The 25780-nt window shown below is 38.0% G+C and overlaps 1 protein-coding gene across 1 annotated transcript; it reads left to right on the forward strand.

Moving 5' to 3' along the window:
* The first annotated feature begins 19826 nt into the window (after positions 1–19826).
* Positions 19827–22267, forward strand: LOC140827518 (ubiquitin-conjugating enzyme E2 32-like). The gene is made up of 5 exons (XM_073190198.1): positions 19827–20099; positions 20455–20586; positions 20711–20795; positions 21355–21518; positions 21589–22267. The coding sequence occupies exons 1-5, from the start codon at positions 19989–19991 to the stop codon at positions 21994–21996; spliced, it is 900 nt and encodes a 299-aa protein (XP_073046299.1). The 5' UTR covers positions 19827–19988; the 3' UTR covers positions 21997–22267.
* The last annotated feature ends 3513 nt before the right edge of the window (positions 22268–25780 follow it).

Genomic DNA, 25780 nt, shown 5'->3' on the forward strand with positions numbered 1-25780 from the left:
TGCCCTTAAAATTTGCAACACAGTTCTTAAATGCTCAGCATTCTCACTCATATTCTTTGAATAAATCAAAATATCATAATTGAATATAATCACAAATTCATCGAGATATTTCTGGAATACACGGTTCATCAATCCCATAAACACATCTCGAGCATTCGTTAAACCAAATGGCATGACAATAAACTCATAATGTCCATACCTGGTTCTGAACGTTGCTTTCGAGATATCAGAATATCTGACTCTCAACTGATGATATCCCGATCTTAAATCAATTTTTGAATATACAGAAGAACCCTGCAACTGGTCAAACAAAGCATCAATACGAGGCAAAGGATATTTATTCTTTATCGTTGCCTTGTTCAGTTGCCGATAGTCGATGCAGAGTCTCATCGAACCGTCTTTCTTTCTTACAAACAGTACTGGAGCACCCCAAGGAGAAACACTCAGTCTGATGTACCCCTTGGCCAGTAAGTCTTCCAGCTGATTCTTCAATTCTTTCAATTCAATTGGTGCCATTCTGTACGGAGCTCTAGAGATCGGCACTGTACCTGGCATCAATTCAATGCTGAAGTCTATCTCTCTAACTGGAGGTAATCTCGAGATCTCATCTGGGAAGAAGTCAGCAAACTCACGTACCACTGGCAGGTCTGCTAATGATGGACTCGACTTCAGTACATCTACTGAATAGACAAGGAATCCCTCTGCTCCTTTCTGTAACAATCGAGTCATAGATAATACGGATATTAAAGGAATTCTCGATCTAGAACCCTTACCGTAAAATTTCCACTCTTCAGCCATGTCAGACCTGTAGCTCTTTACTTGGTCAGCATATCAATACCAATAATACAGTCAAAATCAGACAACCCCAGTACAATACAATCTAACTCAATCTCATGGTCTTCATACTGTAGTACACAATGTTTCACAGAATTTACGGATATCAAACATGTCCCCAAAAGAGAAGAGACAGACACTACAGTAGCTAATGACTCTACAGGCAATGCATGAATTAATGCAAATCGTTCAGAAATAAATGTATGTTAAGCACCGGTATCAATTAATACATAAGCAGGGTAACCACATAAAGAACAGTTACCTGCCACAACGTCATCTGGTGCTTCCTGGGCCTGCTCCTCTGTCAAAACGAATACTCTGGCCTGCTGTCTAGGAGGCTGGTTAATAGTCTGGCTACCTCCTGGCCTCTGCTGTGACTGAGCTGGCGTTGGCTGGAATGTGTGAACAGCAGCTGATCGTCTCTCAGTCTATGCTGCTGATCCCAATGACTCGGCTCCCTGAGATCTTTGAGAACCTCTCTGTGGACATACTTTAGCAAAGTGTCCCGGCTGTTTACAGATTTTGCAACCACCAGTCACTCCCTGGCATTTCTCAGTTGCATGTCTTCCTCCACAAGTCTTACAATAAACTCCAGTGTAACTCTGGCTCTGTCGGGAACCACCGGAGCTAGAAGAACTGCTGCCAGATTTCTTAAATTGCTTCCCTCTGGCTTTCAAAAATTCCTTCTTCCCTCCACTGCTGCTGCCACCCTCAAATCTGGGAGGTGGTTGATGTGGTCTCGGTGCTGGAGGCACAAATGAAGCCCCTTTCTGTCTTATCAGACCGACTTCTGCTCCCTTAGCTCTGTTCAGGGCGTCAGTAAAATTATTCGGTCGCCCTGTGTTCACCAATGTAAAAATCTCTGGGTTCAAGCCATTGATGAACTGATCCGCGGTAGCTTCCTCGCTATCAGCAACATGTGGAGCAAATTTCAACAAGGTGAAGAACTTGGACACGTACTCTTCTATATTCATATGTCCCTGCCTTAGATTGGCAAACTCCGCACCCTTGTCCTATCGGTATGACACTGAAAAGAATCGTTGATAAAATTCAGTTCTAAATACATTCCAGGTGATAGTCGTACCTCTATGCTTCAAGACCCTCTTTATCGTAATCCACCAGTTCTTTTCAACATCGTGTAACTGGTGTCCAATCAACCGAATTCGCCGCTCATCTGTATACTATAATGATTCAAACAGCATTTCAATATCATCAAGCTAACTCTCGCACTCCACAACGTTCTCTGTTCCTTTCAAAGTTGGCGGGTGAAATGACTGGAGTCTTTTCAGTAACGTTTCCATTGGAGTCGGTGTTACATCCATTGGAGGATTTGATGTACTACCCTGTTCTGGGATTCGTCTGGGAGGCATATCTGGTTATCAACATGATTAGCAACTCAAATAAAACAACCAGCTTCAGCCCTCCTCTGATCATCTTATTGCTGATCTAGAATCGGTGCTGATCCATTCTCAATAAAACATATTACTATATCAAATCAGATAAGGGAGTGACATGTATTAAAGCAGTGAGACATGATAGCATTCAAAATCAGGAAAGAAAACCTCAATCTACCCCGCTCACTAGCCTCTTCTATCTCAATCTAAAGGATCTATCGCTCGGATACCACCTGTTGTGGGGACCCGGACACTAATCATCTTCTTAGTCGTCATTGGGACTAATTTAATCAATTATAATAAACAGGGTCTAAATTTTTTTTTAAAATACAAATATCAACTGCGGAACGTAAGGCCATACATTCTAACATACATATCCGTATGACAGTACAAATCTGGTACTATATACAATCATTCTAAAACTAAGGTTTAACAACTATATATCAAGTCTTTAAACCCTATCTCTAGTCCAAGTCTGTAGTTTCCACTCTAATCTCGATCTTTCTTCACCTCTGTGACCCTGAACCTGTCCCACCTGTTGCCATGCACACATACAAACACGACAACAACCGGATAACTCCGGTGAGAATAAAATCTCAGTATAAACAATGTATCAATGCAATCATATAAAACATATATAAGAGCATAAACAAACATTAAAACGTGTATCAAATCTGACCACATGAATCAATACAACTCTGTACCTAAATCGAGGACTCATTTCTAATCTAGGGATCCCGATCTATATTAGACTTTGGCATGTTGTATCGAATGTCTACAATAGACGTCGATCTACATCTAAGCTCATCGATACACCGTAAATCTAGGGTCTTAGCAGTTCCGTCGAAGACCTAGCGGTTCTGCTCTAGCTAGGCTGATCTGCCCTAGACTCGAATTCTTGCTCTACTATAATTCAATAGATTAAACATATCAATCTGATAATTTGAAAATATCAATGCAATGAAATAAAGTATGTGATTTAGGGAAACTCAAGTTAAACCTAACTTGAGTTGTGCAATCCCGAATCAACATTTATTTATACCTTTCGTTCTGTCGCTCTGATACAATCGAAGTCTCGACTCAAAGTCTGTCAATGTTCAATCTGGCAATGACAAGACCAATATACTGTATCAATATTCTATTCAAATAAAGACATCTCTGTCTTATCAAATTCTGACGGTACAACAGTACAATCCTGCGATACCGGTGATACCACACCAGTATCTACTAATTCCGATAGCTTATAATCAACCATCGTACAAATCTGACATCAATCTTAATCGATTCCATTCTAAAATCATAACAATTTCATATGATATATTTTTCTTAATCTGACTTCGATTTTATGATGTCTACTATGTCAAGAGCACCATATATGAATCGTGTCTGATTCTGGACATAGCATAATTTCAAATCTTAACAAAACGTAACGAAACTTACGTCCTGTAGTAGATGTCGTTGCTAGGAACACGGTGCCGTACTCGGATTCAAAATCAGACAGACGGATCGAAATATAAAGGCGTAAGAATTTTTCACGAAGTTTCTCTGAAGCTTTCTACGTTTCTTTTATTCTTCTCATAAATTCTGAAGGCAACTTTTATATATATATATATATATATATATATATATATATATATATATATATATATATATATATATATATATATATATATATATTTATATATATATATATCAAGTTTGCATGATAAAGAAACGTGTCCTCTTTTCAATATTGCAGTCAGCGCTCGGGCGGTCAAGATTCACACATTGACGCTCGGGCGGTCACAAAATACCGCTCGGGCGCCACCTCTTCTGCCCGCAACATATAATTGATGCACACTGGCGCTCGGGCGGTCAACAATTACCGCTCGGGCGCCAACAGTTATGTCCCCAAGTTGTGTAATTCATATGTTTGGCCCAATTCGGTTTCGTAATAGCCCGGCTATAATCACATTAGTTCAAATTCAATAATCTCCGCTTAACATGATCTAAAATCTAGGGCATTACAAATGCATTGCTAATCAAAAGTGTTTATAAGCATACAACAAGTTAATTTTATTTATTGTACAAGATCAAAGATAAGTCTACAACACATGATCACATAGAATCTTATTCTAAATACAATTCTCATAACTAGTGTTGATTGTTCTTCACTACGAGTCTAGGAATAAACCACTAGTTTCATGTCTAGGCCCGGATCATCACGCTAATCATCACTCGTTCAAGCTCTTCTCGATGCTGATCATATCTCACCTGTTGCCATGCAAATCTCCAACCTACTCTCCTAATCGGGGTGGAGGTACGTCTTATTCCTAGACTTCGGTCCTTTCTGTATCAAACATCTATAATAGAAATCGATCTTCTCCTATGCAATTCGATACCACCGAACATCTAGTAACTTGGCCGATCTGCCAATGACTCATCTATCTCAAGTACATTTCTATAATTCAATAGACAAACTATAAATATCTCAACGCATAAACAATCTAGTATGTGGTTTAGGGAAACTATAGTCCAATCTAACTCGAGTCGTATCTCCCGGTTCAACATTGATTTATACCTTTCTTTGTTTGGTGTTTGGTTGGATGAAATCAGTCTCAATCTTCAAAACCTTCAATACCAATCTGAAATAACATGGTTGATATGCACTATATCAATCTCCAACTCAACGTAAAAATATCAACACGCAATCTCGATACATTTCGACGGCATGACAGCGAAATCTTGATATACCGGCAATATAAATCAGATACGGCCCATCTCAATAACTTATAATCAATTAACATATCATGTTAATACCAAATCTGTACATTCTATCTCACATATAGCATGAAAAATCGACAACAATCGCATACCATAACATTTCTTCGATCCGGTTTCAATTCTATTTATCTCAACATATCAAGAACACATCCTATAGCTCAAAATCTGATTTTCCCAACATAATATTCCAATTCAAGCAAGAACATAACAAAACTTACATCCTTTAGAAGTCTATGATGCAAGGAGCAAGAATCTAAGCTCGGATTCAAAATCGAATGGTTAGATGTTGCACAACCAATTTGCTAATATATCTTGAAACTTGAAGAAATTTCTAAGTCTTCTCTCGGTGCTTGCTGCTGGAGAATGAAAGGAATGAAGCCAATTCATATATATATATATATATATATATATATATATATATATATATATATATATATATATATATATATATATATATATATATATATATATATATATATATATATATATATATATATATATATCTTGCATGTAAGGGGCAAATGGCTTCACCTTAACACAACACATCTCGCGCATATGCGCGACCTCAACCGGCGCATATGCGCGAGACCCAGACCTACTGGTCTCAGCAGTCTTCTCTTCATCATCTCGCGCATATGCGTGCACCATCGCCGCGCATATGCGCGAGGTCCTCTGCCTGCCTAGCGCATATGCGCGCATCAGTGCCGCGTATATGCGCGAGGGGTACTGTCCTCGCACATAATTCGTTTATTTTCTCGTCTTTCCCGGTCTAATCTTTTCCGTCTATAATCATGTCCAATCATAAATCAATAATCACAGGTTAACAGATAAAAATCCCGGGCATTACAGTTGCAGTCAGCTTTTGTCGGCTGAATGTCTTTATCCTTAACTGATGACGTGTACAGCTGAGAGATTAGCTGATTGAATGTAGTTGATAATCTCACAACTGTATGTAGTAACTGATCAATCAGTTGTCTACGTAGTCCAATTGCTGGTTGAGTTGCCTTCTAAAATCTGCGTATTATGCTTCAGTTACTGGCAACCGATAGTTTGCATATTTTAGATGAGTTTATATCATTTTTGTAGATCAGTTTAGATGCTCAGTTTGTCAAACATCCGAAATTTAGTTTCCAACAAAAAATACCCAACCAAGACCCATTTTCACAAATCATACTTAAAAAACCTCATATCAAACGGCCCTATGTATCTTGGACTGAGCTTGCCCTTCTTCCCAAATCTCATCACACCCTTAATCAGGTGCGACCTTCACGAACACATGATGCCCAAGGCAAACTCAAGATCTCTGTGCCGCTGATCTAGTGATAAGTGCAAGAATTTCAATTAATTTATATGTTAATCATTTTGATCTATGCTGGTTTCGAACAGAATTAAGCTTGGTTTTTGTTCTTTTTTGTGTTGTGCAGAGGATAAACAACTGGTTGATGGTTTAGAGCAATCAGAGATGTGTTTGAGTATGAAACTGCTATAGACGAGAGCCTCAACACCACAACAAGCGCCTCAACACTCATTTGTGCGAAACACGAGCGTCTAGGTGCTGCTCAAGAAGCGTTGTGGTGCATCATTGCCAAAGAATAAGCGCCTAAGAAATTCCCACATGGCGCCGCGGCGCCTCAAGGCCGAGAGACAAGCGCTTAGGCGCTAAGGAACAAGCGCCATGGCGCTAACATTCACAATTTACAGGCGACTAGGCGCCACTTACTCAGCGTCGCGGCGCCAATGACGGCGAAACACGATTAAATGGGCTTTGACTCACAACCCAGACGGGGGATATAAGAAGAAATCGAGGGTTCAGAAGAGAGATGAGCCGTTTTTGGAGAGAAAAACATACAGGAGACAGGCACGAACACGAGACGAAGATCCAGAGTACGAAGAATGATCACAAATTCGAAGAACGACGGATCTGGGGACGGAGACGACACTTCGGATTTGTCATCTATTCTTTCGTTTTTATATTTTCGTGTAGTTCGATGTCTAAATATTTGCACATGAGTTGTTTTTATTTAGATTTCATCATGAACTAATCTTCTAGTCTAGAGAATGACGTAGCTTTGTTGATACGATAATTTGACTCGGTTCTTTATATGATTGAATTCATTCTCGTTTAATTGGGTTTCTTTGTATTGTTTTGACTGCAATTTACTGTCCATAAATTGTGTGTTATCTAATTAATTCTACAACTCGGGAGAGGGAATAGGATTATAGATCATTAGAGACGCATCGTTTAATGTTTATAGCGTTCGGAAGGCGTATAACTTTAGCGAGGCTTAGGCAAGAACATTGGTTGCATTTATCATGTAAATCTAGATTTTTATTAGGACTGTTTGAATCAAGGTTTGAATGATATAGTTTATTCGTCACTTGTAAAAAGGGGAATAAAATAATTAAATGTTCTTGGCCATTAAATAAATAAAATTCATGAATATAAATTAAACTGGGAAAAATTATCGTGGAAACTTAGTGAAATCATTTCTCTAGATATTTTCTCTCATTGTTATTTCTCAGTTCGGTGTTATTTTAATTATTTATTTTCAATTACGTTGTTTTTAACAAATCAAACTTCCTTTGAATTTTCTAGATAAATTCGGGACTATTCTAATTACAAGAATTGATATACGTTTATTTACACACTCATCGTGGGATACACACTTGTACTCAAAATTACATTTTACTATTACTTGACGTCGTGCGCTTGCGAGCAATCAAGAAACACGCAACATCTGGGTAACTCTTCTGTCGGCTCTGAGCAGTCTTCATCATGTCACGGATCTTGACCACTAACTCCACAGTCTGACTGACAATATCCAGCCCTATCTCTGCCCTCTCTCCTACCTCGTCCCAATACATTGGAGACCTCACTTCCTTCCATACAATGCCTCATATGGAGCCATACCGATAGATGCCTGAAAACTGTTGTTGTACGTGAACTTCTACAATAGGTAACTTCGACTCCCAACTACCCTGGAAGTCAACCATGCAAGCTCTGGGCAGGTCTTCCAAAATCTGAATCACCCTTTCTGACTGTCCATGGGTCTGAGGATGGAAGGTAGTACAGAATAGCAACTTAGTACCTATCCTGATGCAGACTCTTACAGAAAGGAGACGTGAATCTCGGATCTCTGTCTGACACAATGGACACTGAAATCCCATGCACTTTGACTATCTCTCTGATGTACAGCTTGGCGTATTGAATCATGGTGAAATTCTTCCTGATCAGTAAAAATTGTGCCGATTTAGTGAGCCGATCAACGATCACCCAAATGTCATTATATGCTCCAGTAGTCCTCGGAAGCCCAGTCACGAAATCCATGATAATATTATCCCATTTTCACTTTGGAATAGGGAGTGGTCTCAGCTTTCCCTTAGATCTCTGATGGTCTGCCTTGACCTGCTGACATGTCAAACACTCAGAGACGAATCGTAAAATATCCCGCTTCATGTCCGGCCTCAACTGGTACCAGGATTGCTGCCAAGATCTATATAAGTCCAGGAGGTCTTGGGTTCTAATCCTGGGGAAGGCAAAAGCTCCAGTGCCTGGGCTGGAGAAGTTTTATGAGTAATGGGTAATGGGATAACCGTGAGGGGACTTAAGCCCAATCGGGAACAGCCCATGTGCATTACAAAAAAAAGCGCCTTTTTTTGTAATGCACGTGGGTTGTTCCCGATTGGGCTTAAGTCCCCTCACGGTTATCCCATTATCCATTACTCATAGAACTTCTCCAGACCAGGCACTGGAGTTTTTACCTCCCCAGGATTAGAACCGAAGACCTCCTGGACTTATATAGATCTTGGCAATCCTGGTATTAGTTACCATTACTCATAGAACTTCTCCAGCCCAGGCACTGGAGTTTTTACCTCCCCAGGATTAGAACCAAAGACCTCCTGGACTTTTATAGATCTTGGCAAAGGATTGCTGCCAAGATCTATATAAGTCCAGGAGGTCTTCGGTTCTAATCCTGGGGAGGTAAAACCTCCAGTGCCTGGGCTGGAGAAGTTCTATGAGTAATGGGTAATGGGATAACCGTGAGGGGACTTAAGCCCAATCGGGAACAGCCCATGTGCATTACAAAGGGACTGAAGATCTTTACAAATTTTCGTACTCCCTGGATGGATGGAGTAAGGGGTGCTATGGGTCTTGCTCAAGATATCTACTCTCAGGAAAACACTGCTAGGAACCTATATTCGATCCCTATATCTTACTATGTCATCCACGACTATATAAAAAATACACGAAATGGCCTTAGCCTCATACCTCATAGCTTTGGGATCTTCTAGTCTAGAGAATGACCTTGGCCTCATACCTATGTCTCCACTTCTGTAACTACTAGTCGGAAGTTTGCATATGCGATTCTTCAAACCACGAAAAGCAAACGCGCTCAAAATGGAGTCACGCGCTCGATTCGATGAACAAAGAAACAGCTGTGTAGTCCCGATCTTTTTGAAACAAGTAATTGTTTAATATTCACCTCTAAATTATGAAGAATTTAGCAATAAATATTAAATAGATAAACAATCGAAATTCAAGCGAACCTTCAAAGAACTCGTCTTTGACAATCCGAGTGAAGAACAATCGACAAACGCCACAAAGTGTTAAACTTTGATAAGTTTGATTCGAGAAACACACGAAGGTGTATGCAAAGCCAAGCTTTGAAATTGAGAGAAAAACTCACAAATTTGATTAAACTCAATGAATAATTCAAAAGTCTCTTTTTACAATGATAAATTTTTGTCCATATATTCATATAAAATCAGAAAGATATGAAAATCTAATTACCTAAACAATTAGGACTCTAAAATAGGAAGGAAATAATTTTCTCGCAGCAGGGCGCCATCGGGCGCGAGATTCTACCGCTCGGGCGCGGGGTCTTCTGGATTGTTCGCGCTCGGGCGGTAATGTTTTACCCGCTCGGGCGCGGATGGTTCTGGAGTTCACTTCTCGCACAGTAAGTTTGGCGCGCGGGCGGTAATATTTTACCGCCCGGGCGCGAAGCGTTCTGCCTTCATGTTCATTTAACACACGCACAATGATCTTATGGCTTCCAAGCTCATTTCCATGTATCACGAACCCTTCAAGACATAAAATCTTGCCTGCAAGCTCTCCTCAATTGTTCATGACTTCATGCAATGTTTCCGTGAACATCCTTTCAATCTTTTGAATGCCATGCCCGGCCAGATTCATATCATTTTCCCTACCCGAATTTTGTCTCTCAGTGTCGACTGCACTGTCAGGGTAGAAAGACTAGGTGCACTACCCTGGCATTAACTGCAAGCTCAACTGTCGGGACGCATAAGCTATAACTCTGTCATGGTGCATCAAGACTGAGCCCAAACCGAGCTTTGAATCATCTGTATATACCACAAACTCTCATTGTCCTGATGGCATAGCTAAAATTGATGTCGTGGTCAGCGCCTGCTTCAACCTGTCAAAAATCTCATGGCACTCTAGTCCCCAAATAAACTTGGCATTCTTCTTCGTCAAGGCGGTCATAGGCACTGCAATAGAAGAGAAGCCTTGAATAAATTTCCTGTAATATCCAGCCAATCCCAAGAAGCTATGGATCTCTGTCACGCTCTTAGGCACTGGCCAATCTCTGACTGCCTCAAATTTACTGGGGTCGACCTCTATATCATCCCGATATAATATGTGGCCCAAGAATTCCACTCTATCTAGGCAGAACTCGCACTTATTGAACTTGGCATACTGCCGTCTTTCCTGTGAAGTTTGCAATACGGTCCTCAGATGCTGAAAAGAGAGGAGATTAGGATGTCGTCAATGAAAACTATGACGAACGGCTCCAAATATGGTTGAAACATGCGATTCATCGGATCCATGAAGATTGTTGATGTGTTAGTCAGTCCAAAGGGCAACACCATAAACTCATAATGCCCATAACGCATCCAAAATGTCAACTTATGCATGTCAGACTCTCTAACCTTCAGCTGATGGTATCCGGATTGGAGATCTATCTTCAAAAATACCGATGCTCCCTAAAGCTGATCAAATAAATCCTCAATCCTTGGCAACAGATATTTGTTCTTGACCATGACTCAGTTCAGCTCTCTGTAATCAATACAAAGCCGTATTCTACCATCTTTCTTCTTCACAAAAAGTACCAGTGCGCCCCATGGAGAAAATCTATGACGAATGAAACCGTTATCTAGCAAGTCCTGAATCTAATCATTTTGTTTTTTCATTTCTGCAGGTGCTAGATAATAGGGTGCCTTAGAAATAGGCATTGTACCAGGCATAAGCTCGATAGAAAAATCCATCTTTCGGTCTGGTGGAATGCCTGAAACATCATCAGGGAAAACACTGGGAAAATCTCTTACTTCGATCTCCTCTAGCCTCTGACTGACTGGCTCTGACACTGTCACAGCCTCTCCTCATGATTTTCCTCACACAAATGCAAGAAATGTTGTGCAGCATCTGCTGATGTCTGCCTGATTCAAACACAAACGGCTTACCGCTGGGCAGTACCTCTGGGCGGTCGGACGGATAGTGACCTCCGTCCAAAATCTAAGACAGCTCCATTAGAAGAAAGCCAGTCTATACCCAAAACGATATCAAACTCCGACAACGGTAGCACAATTAAGTATGTCTGTACTGCATTCCTCTGTAACCAAGCTCCAATCCCCTCGCTATCTGCGAAGTGAACATCTAATTCCCGGATGGAATCGATACTCTGAATCCTGATCCGTCACCACCAATATGATTCCTAATCACTGGACGAACGTCTCAGATATAAACGAATGTGTAACTCCTGAATCTAGCAATGCATGTGTGGCTACACCTGAAATATATATCCTTCCTGTGAAACATACTATCAAATATGTTCGAGATGAAACAAAAAAAAAAATTTTTTACCATCAATAAACCAAAATCCTCAAAACATTACTAATTTAACCCGATTATTCTTCAAAAGTTTCTAATTTTAATCCTCAAAAAATTTTGTATTGAAATTTGTCCCTTAAAGTTTTCGAAACTTACACTTTTGGCCATACAATTTTCTAAATATCCAACTTGGTCCCATAAAATTTTGAATTTTAGCCCCATAAAATCGTAAAATTCTTGAAAACTAAGTATTAAATCCTATCAATTCAGAAAATTCAAAAATAGTCCGTTAAATTTCGATTTTTACAATTAGGTCCTCGTATTATCGGTTATTACAATTAGGTCCTTAAAATTCTCCAATCATACAATTTGATACTTAAATCTGACTAGGTAGAGCATGAATCCTTATTTACTCTATGTTATCAATCCCATAAATTAATTCTCATAACAAACATATAGCTCATGCAATCAAGCGATAAATTAAAATCTTAAATATAAGGGTTACCAGTGATCAACATAGATTCTTAGTCCGCCTCAGCCTCCTCGGCATGCATCACATATGCTCTGCCAGTAGTGGGGCCCTTGTTCCTAGGGAATTCTGTAGCCTTGTGACCCTCCTGCGGGGAACCTTCAAGTGTTTTGTTTGCCAGTATTGGGGCCCTTGTTTCTAGGGAATTCTGTAGCCTTGCGACCCTCCTGCTTGCAAACAAAACACTTGAAGGTTCCCCACATGCACTTTCTGAAGTGGAACATGTTGCACTGTTTTCCTGGCTGTCTGTCCTCTGGCTTAGGCGACCCTGGCGCCTGCGCTGGTCTCTGCTGCTAGGGCCTCCTAACCTGTCCCTGGGGCTTCTACTGCCCCTGCTGCCTCGGCGGCCCTGTAAAATGTTTTTTCTGTGGCTGAGCCTGAGATATCTTCCTCTGCATCTCAAAATCAATATCTCGGAGGACCTGCTCCGCCTAGAAATGGCACATAGCTTGTGGCCAATCACATCCCCGCGCAAAGTGGGTCTCAGACCATCCATAAAATGCTTAGCTTCTGGACGACATCTCTAGAAATAAGGGGCACAAAATGACAGCCCCTATCAAAATTCCGGATGAACTCTGTCACAGAATAGTCCCACTGTCGGAGACTCCTGAATTCCCTCGTCAGGCAACCCCTGACATCTACACAAAAGTACTTGTCATAGAAGATCTCCTTGAACCGATCCCAAGTGAGGGTATCCAAGTCCACTCCATGAGCAGCTCCCTCCCACCAAAGGGATGCGTCATCTCTCAGCATATAAGTGACACACCTGACCCGGTCGCCATCTCTCATCTGTAAGTACTGAAAATGGAGCTCCAACGAGCGGATCCATCCCTATGCTAAAATCGGATAAGGGGCATCCCCGAACTCCTTCGGTTTGATCCATCTAAACTGCTCGTAGATGTCAGTCTGTGATCGGGGAGCCTGCCCCATAAGCCTTGCAATACCCTCCAATACACGGGTGCTGCGTCCCCTGGCGGTGGGGGTGGTGGAGGTGGGCCTCTGCTGCCTCCAAAAGTATCATCCTGGCGATCAGTACTGGGAGCGCGTCTGAGAGGCATGATATCTAAATATAGTCCAAATTCTAAACGTAACCAATCATTCAATTTAATCTAGTTTTCCAAACAGTAAATCCTCAAATCATGAAAGCATCTAAACATGTACCGTAAATCATTGTAAAACATGTATCATATAAACATGTAGGTGATAGCAGTAAATTAATTAAAATATTATAAAGATAAAATCTTACAGACTTGAGGCTTGAAGAATGAGCTGCAGAAGCTGGCGTGGTATAACCCTATACATGACCCTTGCTCTGATGCCAACTAGAACATCTACTACTTAAAAATGTTTAAAAAAAATATTTGACAAGCTCAATATTTTTCGAAATTCTTAAAATTATGCATGCATGTAATACTGCTGAAAAATACGTCTTTTAAAACTAATCGTAATCATATAACATATAAAATACTACAATTTAAAAATGATCGCCAACTCGTCCATCCTGGATGTAGGTAAATGTAAAATGAGTAAAAATCCTGGTAATCAAGAACATGTCAAAACAAAGCGTATAAAAATGATCGTGTCTAGTCCTAACTCAAAAAAATAACATGATGTGCGGAAAATGTGGTCATCGGGTTCATATGCACACATCCAGCCCTACCGACTCAGATTTCGGCACCTCAAGCCTCCTCATCAACATGCTCACATGCATCATTCACACCTAATGAGTCTAAAGACTCAACACACCTGTAATGTTATGTCGAATACATATACATAACATGAAACAGTTAAAAATAATATACGCAACATACATTTCATGAACTTAAAAACATAACATAAACATGTCATATAAAATCATAACGTGTCAAAACATGTCTTATCATAACGTCATATACGTATAAATTTTCTTTTAATTGAATTTAGTTAATTAGTTGTGACTTTCGTATCAACTCTATCGTATCAGCTCTATTCGATGGATCCATCTAATATAATCGCGGTACCCGGTGGCGGGGACTTCAACGACAGCATTACCCGTCCATTGAACCTTGGACTCAGCTCATAATATCTCATATAATCTTATTGGTCATAACCAATTCTCATCCTTCAAAACGTGTCATCATATTCATCAATTAATAAAATCATGCATATGTAAATTTTCCTTAAAATCAAGCATGTAACGTATTTTCATAATTTATAAAAATCATGTTTGTGATACATAAACATTAAATATAACATGCCAAATTATGCTAAGGGTGCAAAATGACCATTTTGCACCTGAAACCCAAAATGACAATTTTACCCCTAGACCTCAAAATTTCGACCCGAAGCTTACCAGTCTCCTCAAAACATCCCAAAAGATATTTATAAGCATTTCTTAGACGTAAACTTGAGCACGTTCCGAACTTAATGATTCGTTTTAAAGCTTGTACCGTGGTCCCGGTTTTAACCCTGAATCAACCCGAAACTTGACCAAATTTTTCTCAATTTAAACCATGAATTAATAATACTTAACCATACCATTACAACCCATTTCACAACATTTGGAACCCTCAAAAACTCCATGATCCTTACTGAAAATTTTTGCACAAAGAAGAACAAAACACTAATGCACCTAGGGCACTAAATAATCGATCCTAGCTCAAGACCAAGCGGTTCAGCACTTAACCAACTATACTGGGACAAAGACCGAACCCAAGAGGCCCCCCCCCCCCATTGACCAACCTTAGCTAACCCTACTGCCCAAACAACAAACCCTGAACGCTACACCCGAAGCCACAACAACAAGACAACCGAGCCACCCCTCATCCTACTCCTTCGATCGGCTCTAGACCAAGACCAGCTGCTCATGGTCCTCTCCCAGCCCTGTCACGGGCCCAAGAGGGTCAGATTATTGGCCAAGATTGAACCATGCACGGCTGCACACACACATCTTCGATCTTGCCATTTCACGCACTATACGACCCAAACTCTCGAACTCTTAAACCATCCATGATTCGTTGATTTCTCAGCCTTAGATACCCTTGATCTGCACATGATACATCGCCTAGAATGCTACAACTAGCAGCCTCTTGCACCAAAACAAAGAAATCATGAGTTAAATTCAAGGAAGTGCAAACTTCATGACAACTGATGCAATAAAAACAACTTAACGTGTATGGTCGATGCATTCTTCATACATGACACACATATCAGCATATATAAAATGTGAATAATGAGAAAATAGATACAAGGAGTGCATTAACGTTTATATGATCAAAAGCTTGAAGATACGCACGTGCGACGTGAAATGGAGAGGCGAGTGAGGAACTTTTCTTGAATGAAATGCAAAGGCCGAAGCTTGCTGCTGGTGGTTGCTACAAAAACGTGAAAATGGCTGCTGGAATAAGGGGTGGGCGGCCAAGCTCTAGGGTTATGGTTAGGGTTTGAGGGTGTAGGGTTTTAAATAGAAAATTACATGCATAAATGGGCCCTAGTCAAGTTAAATGAATTAAAAAAGGTTTGGGCTCACTAAGCACTAAAATAAACCCATGAAGCCCCAACACACTCCCAAAAAATATTTCGTTTTGGTACTGTTTTTGAAAATATTTCCGAACCCTCAAAAAGTCCTCAAAATTGATAAAATTTGCGTACCGGTTTAAAATACGGCTCGGCGAGTATAAATACCCAATCAAGGCCCATTTTCATAAAGCATACTTAAAAACACCTCATATTAAATAATTAAAATTAATTATCCAATAAAAAATATTTTTTCCTGATTATCCTTTGTCTACATTATTCGTTCGAGCAGTGAACTGCAAATTAAAACTCTAATGTATGAAATATAAAAACAATATTTAAATAAACTCTAGCCATGCAATAATCATGCATTAAATGCATAAAAATCATTAAACATATATTTTAAATAAAACCCTAGATTGCATGCAGTCGGGTTACGTAGTTCAAATTTCCTAGACCTTACATAGGTAGTTCAGCAGAAGACCTTCAGAAGCCTGGCCAACAGATGAAGAGCCCAGTAGAGCAGTTCAACTGAGCAGTGAAATCAGTTGACGAGCCAACTGATTTCACCAAACCAGTTCAAGATCATTTCAGGACATCAGTTAGGATCCGACCAGTTTGCAGAATACGACAAGCATATCTCAATGGAATCCAGCTATACGCATTTAAGAAAAGAAATTGTCCAGTTGAATGACAATGATGAACGTTGCAGCAGAGCTTAAAGTCAAGACATTCTAGAATAGCTGTCAGAAAGGACAAGACAAATATCGAGGAACATATTCAAACTGCAACTGACATATTTGATTAGTCTTGAAGAACGATCACAAAGCTTCTATAAATATAAGATCAAGACATCAATAAACAAGTGTGTGGAAAACAAATAAAAGAAGAAGGGCACGCTCATCATATATCAGCTTACAAGAAGCAACAGTCCAGATTTGAGGCAACACTTCAACGTGTTATTAGCTTATATTATAAGCACATTTCCCTTGATTTGTGAGAACACTTTCGTGTTGTATTCATAGATCAGTTCTCACATACTCAAACACAATCACTCACATATACAGAGAGTTAAGCTTATTGAATAGTTGAGTTAGTCATGCACAAAGACGTTAAACTTGTATATGTAGTCTTTAACACATAGACGTTAAACAAGTGTTGTCTGGAAGGTGTTGCCTTCAATCTACGCTAGGAGTTCAGTTAGAAAGTGGTGTAAGACCTAAGTTGAGTGACAATATATTGTATAAATCAAAGTCTTTTAGGTGATCCTACCCGAGGTGGTAGAAGAGGTGACGTATGAACAGTTGAATTCTCCGAACATCCATAAACATATCTTGTATACTTAACTGTTTAACTATTGTCTTCAAATTGATTTGATCAGTTCGAGCTGTCATCAGTCCAGTTCTCACCATAACTGAACTGATATATGCAAGAACTAATTCCCTTTATTTTAGTTATTCAGTTTACACAAGTTAAAAGTCTTTCAAATTAATCAGCTTTCTTAACGAATGATTATTTCGAGTATTTTTTGCTTGGTTTAAAACCAAACTCGATCTAATTCATCGGTGTTTACATTCTTAGAAAACGAGCTATTGAAGCTTATTGAGAATATTTTGTTTGAAGCACATTCACATGTATTAGAACCGATCCATCATATCTGTAATACCTAGAGGATAACAGAGCAATTTTGTAGATGCTCTTATTATGATCCAATGAGTGCTATCATACTTGAGTTCTGATATTCTTGTGATAAAAAAGGTTGATGCTAAGAATGAGGCAAACAAAGATAAACCCGAATAAGAAACAAATGTTGTTTCGAATCACCTGAGTTGAGTGAACTCACAACTAGTTGTATCACTGAATAGTTGAGGGTCAAACAAGTATTTTATTTTGTATTCCCACTGACATAGTCGAATTCAAATAGTTAGATTTGGCGAGTGTAGTTTGATAGAGATCAAATGCATTGCTTATAAAGGAGTTTATAGGTAGATTTCATTATTGAAAGTTGTGCAAGTTAGCTTGACTGTTAATTTTGTAATGAGTGGAAATGTCAAATCTAGTAAAGAGATTCACAAAATAGGAAGCTGCAAAAAATTAACATTGAAAATTTTGGTCATCCAAATTTTTAGTTTTCAATATATGAACAAGATTTGTACCCTTAATATGTTGGCGCGGTCTGATCATCGATCGAGATTGTAATGAGTTCACATTTATTTAATGACTGGATTTCTAACATGCTGATTAAATAACAGTTGAGTAGTTTTGATTACTAATTTTTTATGAAATATTTTAGAGGAGTCTAAATTTATTAAACCAATTAAATAATAGATTTTTAATTAAATTATAGTATGGTGTCAAAAAATGATAATTATTTAACTAAGACATGTGTCATCAAAAGTTGACAAATACTACATAGTTATATAGTAACACATAGTTACTATAAGAGCTTCTATAAGGGAGAAAAACTTAATGAGAATTTTATGAAAGGAGAGTCCTGGTTAAACTATGATAAAAAAACTTTGATATTATTAATACATATATGGCATAGTTTGGTACACATGATAGGATAAACATGTGATATATAATATAAGGATAAGTTAAGGATAAATAAGATGTATGATATTATATTTAATGTTTGGTATGATTTTAATAAGAGTGATTAAATTTATATATTAGATTGTAATAACAAAATTAACTTTATCATAATAAATTTTATAATTTCAGAGTTGTTGCTTGAGTTCATATTTTTTATCTGTACATGTGCCGATAGTACTTCCATGATTTATTTATTTTTACCTAATTTTATAAATTATATAATATGATAATTGAGCCCTTGATTTTTTGAGTCAAGTCAAATATCAATTTTTAAGGTTAATCGAGTGATAATAATAATTTTATTGAGATTTATAAAAATTATTTATATAATTATCTCGAAATCATTTATATAATTATCATATTATATAATATATAAAAATAAATAAAATATTTATTTGATTTTAATTTCTACCTACTAGCATAGATTTATAAAAAAATCATTTATAAATTGAGGGTAATTAAGTCATTTGTAGTGTATTTTATCATTTGATTAAAATTATCACACCTTTTATCAGGGATATTTTATCCTTCTAAAAAATTATTTATCAAGGACCCATGATATTATCATGAGCTTTTTAAAAAGGTACCAAACATGGGATAAGGATAATTATTTATCAATCCCTCTCTTATCCCATGTACCAAACTATACCATAATCAATAGTTGAAGACATACAATATAATTCAAGGTACATATCAAAGGTTACAAACACACTCTCTCTCCCCAAAAATGTTGACCACCACCGTTACTTGAAGTAGTCACGGCCGAACACCACCACTTCCACCATTCTATGCCGCCGTCATCGCATTGATGTTTTCGGTAATTACTCTCAACTTACAAATTTCGCATAGTTCTATAGTGAGATCTATACGAGAAATGCATTCTTCGTTCGTAGACAAAATTAGGCGATTGAAAAACGGAGAGATCCAGTTGATTGTTTGTCAGAAATATACAAGAAAGACTGTATCCCCTAATCTTGAATTAGTTCGTTGCAAGCATTTAGAATACAAATGTAAACATTTAATGCATGTTTAATAAAATCATATGACGTTCAATAGATTTTGATAGTCAAAACAAAAAAAAAAAAAAAAAAATTCATTGTTTCTTGAGTGCGAAAAAAAACGGTATTCTAAAACGTCCCGTATGATCTAGCCGAGCATCATTCGTTGAACTATTATTTTGGTGTAAACAAGGTACTACTCCGTAACAAAAAAAAGAATCCAAAGTTCCACAAAAAAAAATTTCTTTCAAATGTTTCGAACGTTGTTGTTTGTTGAATCATAATTATTATCTCAGACAATGTAATAATAGTTCACCAAAGACCTAAGCTTCTCTTGTTTACACGGGAGGTCACAGGAGAAAGCGATATCCAACCAGAGTCTATAAATCCCAACTAATCAAATTGTGACACGTCGTCGCCCACTTTAAACAAGAAACGCACTCCTCTCGTTCGTAAGAATAAAAAATCCAAGGTCTTCCTCGTGAGTATAATTGGGTACGGTCCTGATCTACCAAAGATTCAGATATATTATGGCGGAGGAGAAGTACAATCGGAAGAACCCCGCGGTGAAGAGGATTTTGCAGGAGCTCAAAGAGATGCAATCCAATCCCTCCGATGATTTCATGAGCCTTCCTCTCGAGGTGTGGTTTTCTGGGGAAATTCGATTCGAGCTCGTTTCTTGCTTGGAAATTTTATTTTGTTGATTTTTATTATGTGTTTATGGATCTTAATGGTGGTTTTGGTTTTATCATTTTTTTATTGTTACCGAAATTCCGAGTTAATTTACTTTTTTGTGTTTTTTAGTGCGAGGAATTCGATGATTCTTAACTTTATGTTTGATTTTGTTATTTGCTCTCTCTTTACTTTTCCATAAAGGTCACATTTATTTCGAACTTTTTTCCTTTTCGCTTGTCCGTGTTCAAAGCCGAATGATTTCTTTTGTTTTTCTTTTTCCCTGTCCGTAAACGCTGGCTGATTTGAATTTGTATTTTTCAGGAAAATATATTTGAATGGCAGTTTGCAATCAGGGGCCCGACGGATTCAGAGTTTGAGGGGGGAATTTACCATGGAAGAATTCAGTTGCCTGCTGAATATCCTTTCAAGCCTCCTTCATTCTTGTTGTTGACGGTACTGTGTTTGTTTCCAATCATATAGTTTATTATTGTGAATGAAGAATGTACATCTTCTATTTACTGTGACTATACTCAGGTTTGTCTGATGGTATGATGATCGGTTGAAAATTCGTTTGCAGCCAAATGGTCGATTCGAAACCCAAACCAAGATATGCTTGAGCATTTCCAATCATCATCCGGAACACTGGCAACCATCCTGGAGTGGTATTTGTTTTTTACATTTTATTTTTCTGATAATTATACTTTCTTGTGGAATCAATTGCTTACGATATATATAGATGCTTAAGGGTTTGGGCATCTTGTGTGTACTGGTGTTTTGATAATGCTGTATGTAGTTGAAGTTTCTTATTTTATAGAAATTGATAAGCAGACCGATGATACAACAATGAGTAGTATATAGCAAATTGATAAGGACAGGAATAGATGCTGCAACTTGCGTATGCTGTCATTAACGATATTCTTTGTATCAAGTGCACATTACTTTGATTGATTTTGTTGTGAATTATGAATCTGAGCTTTCTATTATGATAGTCGACTATTCTCTCCGTATGGTGGGAAGTCTCTGTGCGCATATAATATTGAGTTCAGGTGTTGAATAAAAATAGCAAGGAATGCAACATGTGAAGAAATGTCTAGAAACAAAATTCTAGTATCTAGGATGTGTGTTTTGCTAATACCTGAGGAGTCTCACATTATTATACACTATGTTTTATTTATTTAATCATCTACAAAGAACTACAATACATGGCGGTTATTTTGGCAGTTCGAACTGCGTTGGTAGCACTAATCGCATTCATGCCTACAAGCCCAAATGGTGCACTCGGATCATTGGATTACCCGATAGAAGAGAGGCGAAAACTTGCCGTGAAATCTCGTGAAGCTGCACCGACATTTGGGTCATCTGAACGCCAAAAGTTAATTGACGAGGTTTGTGGTGTCCTACTTTTCATGTTTTATGAACATCACTTGATCTGGAACTAATGATATTTTTACTTAGATTCACGAATATATGCTAAGTAAAGCATCCCCAGTACCTCAAGGCAACCAAATCTCTGAAGCACAGGCTAGAAGTGGTGAGAATGAAGATCAGCGTGGTCTCCAAAATGACCTTGTTGATACCACTACTGGACTCCATCCCCATGCTGCTGTCGAAGATGGGATTGTTGAGGAACCAAATGAAACACCTAGAACTGCCAACAGCGATCAAACATCGCAAATCGCTTCTAACGTCCCGACAAATGTGCATCAGCTGTTGCGAAACCCTGAACTAAGAGTTCCAAAGCAGGCTGATGACAGATTGTTCACATGGGCAGCTTTTGTGCTTGCGGTTTCTATACTCATCCTTCTACTAAAGAAGTTTTTGAAAGCTAATGGACATGGTGCCGTCTTTATGAACGAGTCGTAGTCAAAAAGCGTACATGGTCCTTGCGCAGATGAAACTATCAATGGTGTCTATCTGATGGATAGCCCTGAATCAGTCGGTTATGATTTATGATCTTCATTTGAATTCAGGAGACACGATCTTGAAAAGATTTTCAATTGAGTGGATTAATGTAGTGTACTTTGGATTTGATTATACTTTGGGGTTACAAGTTTTTGTAAATGAATGCATAAACTTGAAATATTGCACTATGAATTTGTGATTCAAATAGAACTAACTGCTTGTTTCGACAAAAGTTGTGCATGTTTTCATTTTCAGTGTATAAATTAGTCCAAAAAAGTGGATTGTCAATCAATTTTTGGCAAGTCCATGGATTGATAAGTGCATAGTTTTACATATGATAAAATTTTAAATTTCATATATATCGTATCATATTGTTTTTTTTCCAAAGAAATGTGAATTTATTACAGATCAACATTGATCGATTTCATAGATATTTTCTAGCTGTTAATATACAAGTATTTTACAAAACCAAAAACCTTTTTTGTTTGAATGTACAGTAATTTTGTTTCAGTTCTTTTGAAAAACAAAAGTAAAAGTCTTGTAAGTCAATTATTATTATTATATTTCAACTACATATTTCTCGATTCTAGATTTGAGTGACAGCAAGACTTTTTGGTTTAATGTTCTGAAAAACAACTAACTAATTTATCTACTAAAATCTCGCCCTTGTTTTTCTAAGGTGTTACCAGGACTTATAGGATTGTGAAACTCATTGCTTCAAGTGAATTAACTGGATCTCATTGTCAGGAATGAGTAAAATTAAGGTAAAAATAATTTGAAATTTGTTTCAGAAATATGGTTTATGTTCTATGAAACGGCTATTTGGGTTTGTAGTTATTTTTTTTTTAAAGTCGAAGAACCCAATTTTTTTTTTAGTAAATTGACTTTTTTTTAGTAGGGGATTCTCACATTCAATTTGTGTTGGGCTAGGTTTCTAATCAAAATTCATTTACCTCTGGTTATCATTAATAATTGCTACCGAGTCCGATGTCATGATCCAATATCGTCAATTATGATTCTCTGTCATCATGGAAAGACAATTTTGTATTATACATCGATGCTTCTAAGCTCGGTTTAAGCGCAGTATTGATGCAGCACGGTCGAGGTATAACATATGCCTCTTGATAGTTGAAAGTGTATGAGAAGAACTATCCGACTCATGTTCTCGAGTTAGCTGTCGTTGTCTTTACGTTGAAGATATAGAGACTTTATTTGTACGGCGAGAAATGTCATATATTCACTGATCACAAGAGTCTCAAGTACTTCTTCACATAGAAAGACGGTGGTTGGAGTTAGTAAAAGAATACGATTGTGAAATTAGCTACCATCTAGGGAAAGCTAATGTTGTGGAAGATGCTTTGAGCAGGAAAGTAGTCGTCATAGCACATATATCAGCACATAGATCTTTTCAGTCAGAGATTCAGAGGTTTGGCCTAGAAGCTGATCCTAATGGCAGAGCTCCCAAGTGAAAGGGGATCGGTTACGGTGACCGGAAGCGCAACGAAAGTTCAAAAAATTTATTTTCATCAAGAATTTTCGGTCACCACAAGAATGTGTAGCAAATACAATAAAAAACGCATTATGATATTCATAGGGTGTTTGAGAGATATACCTATCAATCTTTAAAAGATTGATTGTGGCTCCAACTTTGTTGTTAAACAACAAAGCTCTTAAATGGCAAGAAGATCTACAAGCTTCCTCCTTCCTTCAAAAATTAGGCCCACCACTTGCTTGGTAAATCCCCTCTTAATTTGCACTAGAAAATCAAGAGGATTTTTCAAGGAGAAGATTATTTCTTCCTCAACACTTGAAAAAGAAAAGAGATAAAAACTTGAAGGAGAGAACAACTTGAATTTCGGCCATTGCTTGTGGGAGGGAAAAGTAAATGAGTTGTCTTGTTTTGTGAAAAAATAGAGACCGACTTTTGCATGCCAAGCCTTGGAGACACAAAAAGTTGTCTCCAACTCTTCACCTCCCATGCATGCATATATTATATGTTTTTTAAAAATTAAAAACCATGGACTAAATTTAATTATCTCAAACATATTTGAGACTAATTAAACATTACTTGAATTTACTCAAGTCCACTAGTTAAATAATTTATTTAAATTGAGCTCCACAAGACTCAATATAATTTAATTAATTCAACACTTGAATTAATTTAATTATTTGGACTCTACTAGGTCCACTAGTGTTTAATTAATTCAACACTTGAATTAATTTAATTTAGTCCATAATAATGTTTATGAAAATCACAATTTTCAAATACATTATTCACTTGGCCAACTTTTAATTTAGGAACACATTCATAAATTAAAATTTACATTTCTCTCATAGAAGACATACTTCTATTTTTCTTTACGCTTATAAACTCATTTATAAGCCGTTCAACACATTGAACTATTTTACTTCTCAACGGGATCTAGAAAGCAAGTACTTGTGTGGCCCTCAATGGTTCACTGATACAACTACCCGTGGGTTTACATCTCCATGTGATTCGGACTAAACATGTCCTTATATGAGCATACCCCAATTGCTCCATTCTTTTTTATCAACTTCTTGATAATAAGAACGTCAGAACTCAGGTCTGATAGTACCCAACCAATCATGTTAAACGCCTAGCAGCATCGCTTACATGATTCCCTAGGTATCAAATGATAGTGTCTGCAAGAACCATTCAATTATGGTTAGCGTACAGTACGGTCCCTTCAACTCATATATCCCGACCGATTCGACAACCATTGGTATATCGAGAGTTGTCAATGAATCGATACTATGTGTCATGTCGTAGTTGCATCGATGGTGTAATCTATGAAATCCCTTTCATAATTACCACCATACTCTGATCAGAGATTTCAAACTACATACACATGATAACACATAGGATATCCATACCCGTAGGTAAGCGGTGAATCCCCGACTACAATGCATCGACTCCTATATGTTTCGACATAACACCCAACCTTGCCACCTGATGACCCCATGAGAGTCGGTAAACAAGTCAAAGTGAAAGGCTAGCATATAGAGTCTCAATGTTGACTCGGGTCATAAGGACTAATGGTGTACAACCATAAACTAGGACGTTTTCACTCGATAAGTGAGAACCACTTGGAAAGTCCTTTATAGAGGGTTATTCAGTGCACTCTACCAGGAGCACCTATATGCATGCTCGGACATCACAATGTCCCCTACTAAAGAAACATGGTACTCACATCGCAGATACTAGTCTCGAGCTCTAGCGGCCTATATCCTTCTTAGTGGCGGCTGAATTGACTAGGAACCGTTTAGAATATACATTATTACAAATATGAGTTTCATGATATTCATCATATGAGCATCTCATATTCTTTCTACTATTTGTATATTCAAGGGCTTTATCTATGCAACTAGCATGGGTATACAGATAAAGAAGTGCCAAAACAATAAATTCAAATATTATTATAATAAAGATTGTTTATACATAGAGTTTCATTGTGAACACTCGGCCAACACTTGACTCGACGTGCACCTACTCTAACAATCTCCCACTTGCACTAGAGCCAACTACCCATATGCTTTAAACCCATCGATTCGCGATGCTTCTTGAATAATGGTCCAGGTAAAGGCTTAGTTAGCGGATCAGCAACATTATCTGCGGAGCCGACTTTGTCAATCTTGACATCTCCTCTTTCCACGATCTCTCGGAGGATGTGGTACTTTCTCAGTATACGTTTGGACTTCTGATGAGACCTTGGCTCCTTCCCCT

Source organism: Primulina eburnea, chromosome 3, assembly GCF_022965805.1.
Source record: "Primulina eburnea isolate SZY01 chromosome 3, ASM2296580v1, whole genome shotgun sequence".
NCBI lineage: Eukaryota > Viridiplantae > Streptophyta > Magnoliopsida > Lamiales > Gesneriaceae > Primulina > Primulina eburnea.

What these genes read in the sequence shown, in the direction of transcription:
- LOC140827518 (XM_073190198.1), top strand. Translation starts at nt 19,989, where the DNA reads ATGGCGGAGGAGAAGTACAATCGGAAGAACCCCGCGGTGAAGAGGATT. An exon ending in TCATGAGCCTTCCTCTCGAG is followed by an intron (nt 20,100 to 20,454) that starts GTGTGGTTTTCT and finishes TGTATTTTTCAG; the next exon opens with GAAAATATATTTGAATGGCA. An exon ending in GCCAAAAGTTAATTGACGAG is followed by an intron (nt 21,519 to 21,588) that starts GTTTGTGGTGTC and finishes ATTTTTACTTAG; the next exon opens with ATTCACGAATATATGCTAAG.